Genomic DNA, 10313 nt, shown 5'->3' with positions numbered 1-10313 from the left:
TACTTTGCTGTGCAAGGCTTAATTGTTTTGTACAAACAATAGAGTTGAGTTAGGGCCGCATAAGTCATGTTGTTGTAGTGTTCCCCTTAAGGCCAAAATTATAGGCCTATCTTTGGTTTTACATTGCTTGCTGTTGTCTGTTACATTACATACTACGTTACTTTGGTAATGATATCCCCATATCGCTTTGTTTGTCTTGGCTATCAATCCACATACCTACCTACCTACCTACCTACCTACCTATATCTAAACACATACCAATCTACCTACTTATCTACCAAGCTATATGTCTGTATCTTTATCTGTCTTGCACTAAGCAAGTGTCTATGTGGGTATGACAGAGGAAGAAACAAGACTAGGTGAAAATGTAGTATATGCCTGGACCGTGTCTGAAATGCCAGAGGGCTTTTGATGTGAAAATGCATACAGGAATTGGCGACACTCAGCCAAGGTGAGTGACAAGCTGCGATGCTGGCGAATTGTGTGTGTGGAACCACTGTAAATGCCTTCTGAGGATGCTGAGGACATAATTGAAGACCCTTGAGGGCATTATTGAAGACTGTGGAGACGTGGTAAATGGCCCCCGATGATGTAATAGGAAACGGTTTGCATGGAATCACTTTGAAAGAGCAACAACCAACTTTCCTTCCCTGACATATGAGTCTGCTACATCCACAAATAAAAAATAGCTCATAAAGGCTATATTAGAACCACTTTGGAAGAGCATCAAGAGCTAAATTGTTAAATAAAAGGTTAATGAGCCAGTTGTTAACATTATCAACATTATTAGCACAGGATCAACTCTGCTGTGATGATTGATAGCTAATAAATATAGATTAGAAATAAATTAGCCACAAACTAATGTTGTGCTTTGAGTGGCTGATGCATTAATTAATTGAACGGACTTACCCACTATTAATCTCACTCTGTATTCGGGCAATTGATCCAGGTTGTTAGAGTGATTAAATAGAATATTAAAGCAGATAAAATAGAATATTAAAGCAGATTCATGAAAAAAAATCCAAATGACAATTCTACAATAGATAAAGGTACCGCAAGTCCAAGTTTGTTTGATTGCTTGTTTTGTTGGTGTGTGCATGCGTGGCCATGTGTGTGTGTGTGTGTTTGTGTGTTTGTGTGTTTGTGTGTGTGTGTGTGTGTCTGCACGCGTGCAGCACATGTGTGTGTGGTTACTCTGAACTTCACTTGTGCTGTAGGCTGACTTATGATGCAATGTGACTGTAATGAGCTGCCAATGTTGGGGAAATATGCATACATTTGCTTACAAAAATATTCTGTGAGACTGACAACTTCATGTCATACACAACTGCTGTTCAACACAGGGTTGATTAGTTATACCCGCTGCACCTTCTGAGCAGACTCAGTACAGCCTGTTGTTGGAGAACTCTGTCACATGCACAGCTGTAACCCAGTAGAGGATCATTCATCCTCGCCCAGAGCTTCTAAACAGCAATTTAAGGAATTACATAAGAATAGGTTCCTGTTGCTACATGAATGCAGCACAGTTAGTTGCCTATTAAAGGATCAATTTATTAACCGTTAAGGGACAAATGTATTCATAAAGATCACTGTAATATTACTTCATTGATTTTTGTCTTGCCTGCATGCCATTATGTCAGATGAGATGTGTGATCAGGTGTTGTGTTGTTGTCTGCAGTGCCTGGGTATATGGCTTGCTATTTTACACTGACAGCAGAGTCACACATGATTTAGGTAGGCTTTGCTGTCAAATTTCCCTCCCAATCTTATTGTGTTGGCACCATTCTTGCCTATATCATTAATTTAATTCATGAATTGTAGGCTATCTGCTGCTCATCAACAACATTTCTTTAAAACTATTTCTGCCTTTAAGTCAGTCAGTTTCAGCCAACCAGTCCCTAAAATACCCCATGTCTCCACCTGCCCCACCACCACACCACACTCAAAACACCTCCGTCCCTGCATGCTTGCCAGTCCCCCTGTGGACTGTTCTCTCTGAGTACTGCAGCAACACAGAACTGGCTATAAATCACATTGCATTATCACAGTGTTGTACTCGCCTCGCGCTTTAGCCCGCCCACCGCGGGGCCTCGGATTGGCCATCCTCCCTCCTTGGTCCAGCCCCGTTTGGAACCTCTCCCTCCGCCGTATAGCTCCAAGATGAAGTCCCATTACGTATGGTGCAGGCAGAGTGCGACACCGGCGAACGGTGGCCAAAATGGTTGATTCTTACCCTTTTCCGCGCATCGTATCCAAAAAGTAAAGGTACTCCTCCTTGCTCTCAGATGTTTTACATTTTAGCGGTAAAGAAAATGTAAGCGACGGGTTAAAAAAAAGCGTTTAAATCGCTTTTTTAGTCAGCCTGTGCCATGTTCTCCCACTGCGACCTTAACGGGAACAGCACTGCGCATGCGGACGGGGGTTGACTGGTCACAGGCTGACTTAAAAAGCAATTTAAACACTTGCTTCAACACGTCGGATACATTTTCTTGACCGCTAACATGTAAAACATCTGAGAGCAGGGGGGATTACCTTTACGTTTTGGATACAATGAGCGGGAAAAGGTAAGAATCAACAATATTGTCCACCGTTCACCGGTGTCGCACTCTGCCGACAGCCTACGCAGTGGAACCTCATCCCGGAGCAACACAGCGGAGGGAGAGGTTCCGATTGGAGCTATCCTTTGGTCCAGCCTCTCCGAGCAGCGGCATCGGTACAACTGTAAATCCCGCCTCCTTACTTGGGTGCCGGTGATTGGAAGAAACGACGTCTCCTTGAACTGTCAATCATGCAGCTTTCTTGTGCGACTCGCATCCAGCGGTCCTGCCTGTGATGTAGAGTGAGTGCGGAGCGACGGGACGCGCTGCCTGCATACCAACAGAGACATACAGGACTCTAATTAGGCTACGGTGGGACTTGTTTTCATTACTCCATACCGTAATAATCTGTCAAATAAATATATATATATGTGTGTATGCTGGACGGCATTTACCTTGATCGTTTCCCAAATGCGTTGTCGAAGATTTTTTTCCCCCTCAAGGCATTGAAAAGCTCAACCAACAACACATTGTCTGGGATATTTGATATATATTTTGCACCAAGATTTTAGGTGGCTGAAGTGGGTCCTGTTCCGTTTAAAGGAGAACATAAACAGCCCTCCGCCTTCCCAGTCGGGGGTCATCAGAGGGAAAAGTCAAGTGGATAGACTGATGTTTTCGTCCGATCACACGTAGAAACGGTGGACTATATTTGTTGACATTAGTGAAACATTTCTTTTGGGCCATTTTTTTTATCCGTAAAGGCTCCACAAAAGAGGAATAGAACGGTATTTTTTACGAAAAAAAACACCGAAAAATCAATCTCAACTACACCATGGGCTTCCCCGTCTTGCGGAACGTGTTTGCTGCTGGTTTGATCCTGGTTTTGTTGTCGAAAGGTAAGTTCTTTGCAGACTATACTTTGATTTGGTTATTTTTCCTGTGCAAAGCTCTACGAAAGAAGCATCTTTCATTCTCTGAAACGGTGGTGGTGGTGGAGGTGAATACTAATGTGCCGCGGAATTCGTGATGGGGGTCTACCTGCCGATTCGAGATGGTTACCGGAAGACTCGCCCTCAAACACGCTCGCCCCCATTTGTTTCGCGGACCGTATTTGTTTTACTGAGGATATAAGGTTAGAAATAAGTTTATGGCTAGCCTAGGCATAGTTTTACTGAGGTTAAGTTTAGGAATAAGGTTAGGCTGTGGTGGCACCGTTTTACTGAGGTTACGTTTAGGAATAAGGTTAGGTTTTAAAAGCATAGTTTACTGAGGTAACGTTTAGGAATACCAGGTGGCGGCCGTTCCGAGGTCGCCGGATTTGCCCCGGGGGCCACTGTGTTTTGGGGCGAGTGTTTATGTATTCGCCGAGATAGATGAATCACGCGTGTCTGCTGTGCTACGCCAGGTTTCCATTTGCTCATAGTGAAAGGGAATAAGAGGGGAGTGAGGGAGGGAGAGAGAGAGAGCGCGAGAGAGAGAGCGAGAGAGCGAGAGAGCGAGAGAGAGAGATAGAGAGAGAGAGAGAGAGAGAGAGAGAGAGAGATGTGTGTGTGTGCGCCTGGTAGTCGTGCGTAAGTGTAGCACAAGGTTCATCTCCAAGCCAACCTTGCGCTCCAGCGTATAGGCTATACTACGAGGGATGCATGTTAACGTGTTTACTTCAAAGAACAGTGATTCCTGTGCCTGCCTCCTCTTCTTCACTGAACATGCAGTCGGGAGTCCGTCAGATGCTGCATTCCATTACGTGACATGAATGGTCTGGTGTCCCTCTGACGCACCATAGGGCGCTGGAATAGGCCTTACAGTTGACAAAGGTAGCCACTAGTGCAGAGGGAGACCCAATAGACAGACTGTCTGAGTGTTTTGCTCTTTCTCCACGACCAAGGTCGAGAGAGGCAGAGGATGACAGGAAGATGGGAGAGAAAGAGAACTGGGCATGAGAGGGCACGACTGGTAGCCTTTTCTATTTTCCTCTCTGTCAGAGAGGAGCTGTGTAGTATTGTCAATGTATTGTGTGATCTGTCTATGCAGGCTACTGTGTATTTATGTTTTGTGTTTTTTTAATGGTATCCTGATAGCTGCTTGGTACAAAATGAATTTCCGCAAGGACAATAAAGCATCTATCAATCTAGAGGGAGATAAAGGATTTGGGTGGGGGACAGACTTTCCTCTATCACTTCTTATAGCATCTCATCCATGACTCAAAACATTTAGGCTATATATTTACTCCGTATCCTGCCTGGTATAAAACCCCCGCACTGTTGAGATTGTTCCACCCCTGAACGATTCAGATGGCATTTTAAGGAGCATCGTTATTAGGAACACGAACACAGTGGGCTGCAATGCAATTCATGAAAAATGCAGGACTTGGTAATTTAAAAAATGAATGCTATTGATTTCTTAATAATAGTAGCCTATAGTGTAAGGTGCTCCATATGCCATCTGATTCTCTCCACACATTGCTCATGCACAGCATTCTCTGCACTTCAATTACTCCCTACCCAGTACACGTGCACACACACACACACACACACACACACACACACACACACACACACACACACACACGCACGCACGCACGCATGCACACACACACACACACGCACACACGCACACACGCACACACACAAGCACACCTGCCTCAATTAGTCTTCCCTTCGCCACGTGGGAAATCAGTATATAAATAAATTACTCTGGCCCTTAATAACAATAATTGATGTGTCAGTGCAATAAGATTTGAGGTTAACAGCCCACAGATGCCGACAGGCTGCAGCCTCTTGCTCCTCTGTTCCTTGTGGGCAGGAGAGCCTGGCTGCATGGTTGGGTTACCACAGCATGCCCCCTTCTCCACACCAGGCAAAGAGCAGACGGCCATCCCCGCAGGACATGAACACACCACTGAACAGCCTCAGCACCACAGAAGCCAAATACAAGTCCATGATAGTCATCACTGCCACCAGATTTATAATAAGGGTTAATATAATGCAGTCCATATTTGATAAGATTGCTTAACTTTTGCTTTGAGGTGGTCTTTATCTTGATATAGGTCATACATATAGAAGCTTCTTCTTGAAGTGGGATGCTGCCTGCTCTTCAGTTACTATTATGTCCACAGGCCACAGAACATTTCTTCTGCTGCATGCCGAATACACAAATGGACCATATTGAGAAGAACATTGACCCTATTCACATAATGGATTTTATTACATACTCGTGGGGTTGGAAACTCCATCCCACGGAATGGGGTTTCCCATCACCAACTATGAAGTAAGAGCAAAATGGACTATGTGAATATGGTCCATGGCTCCAAAAAGGTCCTGGTCATCCTCATTTTACATGGCGCTGAAGTGGAATGCCTGCTGTTAGAGTGCATTTTTGATACTGCATAAACTCCTTAATAATATGCAATGAATTAATTATTTTTTCTCATTACATTTACTATTTCACCTCTGCTCTAAATTCAATTGATGTCAACCTGGTAACCTTGTTAACATGATGGTGGATATATCTGACACACCACGTGCATGTCTTCCTAACACAGTGGAAGTAGTCAACTGGCAACCTGCACACCCAGGATTCTAGGATGGGGTTGTATTATTGCAGTAATAATAATTCAAACATGAAAAGAACCTTTATATATGTCAAAGGGATACTCGTGCTTTTGATGTGCATTTCAGTTAAATACAAGAGCGCTCAGTAGGGACTGAGTACTCCAGCTTGGCTTAGCGTTCCAACAAACACAATGGCCGTGTTTGCGGGAGGGAAGCTGGACGGGTAGGGCGTACTTTGTCGCTGAACTAGTGACCCCTGTAGGTTTGTCAAGGGCGCCTATCAGCAGGGCTGTAGAACTATGAGGAAAAGGGTGTTCCTCCACACGCGTTATGTCCTAAAAGCTAAAAGACGCATCAGGCGATTGATTCCATGTGTATTTGCTACACATTTTCACCAATAAGTTCGAAGGCAAACCAGTAGGGGTCAGCAGTGACAAGATTACACAAGTAGGCATAATTCAGGGAATTGGCAACAACTAAAGTGGTAGAAAAGAGGAAACATTGGAAAAACATAAATGCTGATTGTTATCATAGTCTATAGAAACAACTATTTATGATAAGCTATAATCCATATTAATAGAGATAATTCCCTATTCTGTCTGTTTTGGACTTTCTCTGTATTCCTTGTTTCCTACAATTCCCATACATTTCACAGGCAAGCATCAGCCTGGCATGCCTGTGGTTCGAGTACTCCAGCTTGTATTGGGAACTCCAGTGGTTGCCAATACATCACCCTGATTCATATAAGCAAAAATGACCATTTTGCATGTACATTATGCACAAGAACAATCTACAAGCTCACAACTCGTTGAATCACAAAGTGTTGCATGCTTGTAGATCTGCAAAATCTTGAATTGTTTTTGAAATTCATAAAAAAATTAAATAATCTGCCTATACATGCCCAAAGTAGGAATGCCATGGTTAATATGGTTGAAATGATCTGAATGTGGCTTCCTTCCTGCAAGTCAAATGTAATGTATGGTGGTCCGTTTCCTTTACAACCCCTGCCTGGCAGAGGTGTGTTGTGTGAATTACTATTGCTGGCTAAGGCAAATCCCCCTCAGTAATGTTGTGGTTTCTATTCCATTTGTCTGGTTTGATTAGATCTTCCTTCGCTTTTGATAACAGTGATCACTCTTGACCAGGGCCGGATCCTTGGTCCATGGTCCCCTCACTCCCCTGGGCCTAAGACTACCCTCAGCCCAGCCCCCCCCCCCCCCCCCCATACAAATGGATGCCGATAGGCACAGCCAGAACCAGTGTACTCATACATTGAATGTACACTCAACACAACTGCCTGTCTGCATGTATAGGAAACCTAAACACAAGTAATATTATTAATGTATTCATATAATTAATGGTTTGTGTAGATAGCACATCTTACAGGATATACAGAACACCAATAATTTGGAAAGTAATACATATATATTTCACATTCATTCAAAATTGCATGCATTAAATCATCTTATTAAGGTTACACTTGGCAGCTCCACTCAGTGCTTTGTGATTCATTGCCAACTTTTCTGTTAGTGCAAATGCTTAGTGACCAGTGTATGACATCAGCAATGTATGTGAGCAGAGAGGATTCCTGAGACCATTGAGATCCCATCGGTCTCTTCTAACCATCTTCAATGAGCTTTCAGGGGACCCTTATTGCTCTGGGAATCATGTTGCCTACTTTGCCTGTTTATAAAATCTACCTCTGTGTGTGACTGTGGAGTCTTTTTGGTTCAGATTCTGAAATTCAGGGCCAGGCTCTGGGCCAGTGGATCTCAGTTGGCCCAGTTTTCTACTGTAGATGGCCTCCCTGACCTGGGTCTGGGCCTGACAGGCCTGTTCAGGGATCCAGCTCTGCTCTTGGCATCAAAAAGTGTGTGACAAAAGATGATTATTGTGCAATTTTGAAAAGCAGAGAGCATGCTGCAGTGCTACAATGGCATGCCACTCTGGCTGATAAAAACTGTTTGTTTGTGCCATTGAACTGCATTCCTCAAACGGGATCCTACTGACTTAATATGCAAATGCACATACCATGTCCTCGCTAAACCGTGGTTTGAATCGCAGATCCTGATATACTGCCTCACTTTTCTACACCCACTCCACAGTCTGTCTTCACTGTAAATCTCTAAAGAGCTACAATGAGAGGAGGTTGGATGGCCTGGTGCCCATTCTCTCTAGAGAAGAAAAAAATATATACCTATTTCTGGCAGACAAGTGTTTCTCCAGTTATTCACAACCCGTTTCATCCACATTGAAGGCGGCACGCTGTGAGGCTTAGCTTCCCCAATTATTTTCCCAATGAAGTCTAATTAAGGCTGGAAACATAACCGCACACCCCCACACCAAATACAGCAATTTGCACTCTACACAAAGGATTTCGGTTATAACAGAAACCTGCTAAATCTGATTGTGAGTTTAATATGCCATCGTTGATTTTGCAAGTGAAAATAATGACAGTAGCTAAAGTATTATGCTCTCTGACAGTGCTTGCTGGCAACATAACTTGCTTTTCAAAATTAAATGTCATAGCATATTTACTCTGACTCGAGTTCCTCACATGAACCTATAGCTACCCTATTCTGGGGCAATTTGATAAAAAACCCTACAGATTCTACAAGCTTACAACACGTTGCTACGCAATGCATTTCATTTTTGGCAAAGATATTTAGTGTCGAGCGAAAACCCATAGAGCTCTGGAGGACTCAGTTGAACTACGTATTGTATATGGTTTAAAACTTTAAGTGTTTAAAGGCTGATACAGATGGGTTGAGTTCGAGGCACCCCTCATTGACACCGTTAGCCTTTCTTCTTATGTTCACAAAACCAGTGTACATATTTTACATTTTACATTTGTAACTCACATACAATACACAGTAAGATCCTCATTGTTCATTTAACTCTGAAGAGTGCGCAAATATAACCAGATGAACCCTTTCCTTACCCAGATGTACACTTTCTAGGTTACAAATGTGTAAATGAACACTGAGAATTTGACTGTATCTATACAGTTTACATACACTATCGCCATCACAGGATCCATTTGTAACATTTTGCTTTATGCTGTATGCATCACTGATTCCATGTTTGGTCCAAAGAACCCAACAGATGGGTCTGCTCACCAATGTGTATCACTACCTGACTACTGCGCCGGAGGTGCTGGAAACAGGAAATGTACAGGGCGTGAACGCAGGTGAGAACAGGCAAATTGGTTGCCAACTCTAACTCTTTTCCCGATAACATATGGGGCCAAGTGGGGTCAATGCACATGGCACATGTTATAGCGTTGGCCCCCGTTAGTGGCTTGTGTAGCGCTCAGTCGCATCAGCAGCTTTGGCTTGGAGATGGAGAGTGGGGAGACGTCTCAGTGTGCCAGCATCAACAGATGCCTCACGCTCCTAATCTGGAGGGTCCTCTGCTTTCTCTCCCCACATCCCCCCAACCCCCTTGAAACCAACCGTTTCTGTGTGCCGCTGTACCCAATGCTTGGCTTGCATATGCCTCTCCTTTTTTGGCGAGTGATTTCATTTTGTCCTTTTGGACGGTTTTCTTAATCTGCCAGTGCTGGAGTACGATGGCCTGCATTTTGGTCTCTCAGGGCAAGTGTTCATGGTTCGACCAGCCCTGGGTGGGGATGCTTTTAGATTCCCCCCCCCCCCCCCCCCTTAGGAGAACATTTCCATTTGCCTTGTCTGTGGTGGGACATGGTGTGTGGACTGTTCAATGGAATCCATTCATTCACTGCTCATACGTATGCCTGAACCGAGATCACCTTGAAAAGCTCAAACAGTGTTTTGACCTGGAAACTGGCACAGAAAGGTGCTGTGGTGTAAAATGAATGTGTGAATTGGTATGGTGGGTTTTGTGTGGAAACCGAATATCATATGCTGGTGGTGTGGGTGGTGGAGAATTGATATGACTATGAGGTGACATTGTTGGGTGCAGCTAAATATGAAGAGGGTATAATCTCTGACACATTCCTATGGTTTCAGCCAACCTTGGAGAGGTCATGAAGGGAACCCTTTTTATTATCACCGGCTATATCCAGGGGTGTAGTGGAGGGGGGACGGCGCTCCCTCACTTCTCTAACTGCAAAAAAAAAAAAAAAAACGATTTTAAATTTTTTTTAAGATTTTTTTTCTTTTCTTTTTATGATAAAAAATATAAAATCATTTGCACATTTAAAAGCAACAAATTTGTAAAAACAGCATGATATTGGGTTATG

At 43.6% G+C, this 10313-nt stretch overlaps 1 protein-coding gene across 1 annotated transcript in view; it reads left to right on the top strand.

Annotated features, from left to right (window-relative positions):
• Positions 1–2867: 2867 nt before the first annotated feature.
• Positions 2868–10313, top strand: part of iglon5 (IgLON family member 5) — a 146158-nt gene continuing 138712 nt past the window's right edge. Inside the window, exon 1 of the mRNA XM_080427548.1 lies at positions 2868–3436. Within this exon, the coding sequence (XP_080283674.1) occupies positions 3373–3436 (64 nt within the window). The 5' untranslated portion in view covers positions 2868–3372. The remainder of the gene's footprint in view (positions 3437–10313) is intronic.

The sequence above is a fragment of the Gymnoscopelus braueri genome (genome assembly GCF_963280865.1).
Source record: "Gymnoscopelus braueri genome assembly, chromosome: 4".
Taxonomy (NCBI): Eukaryota; Metazoa; Chordata; class Actinopteri; order Myctophiformes; family Myctophidae; genus Gymnoscopelus; species Gymnoscopelus braueri.
This window is presented reverse-complemented; position numbering and strand designations above follow the sequence as displayed.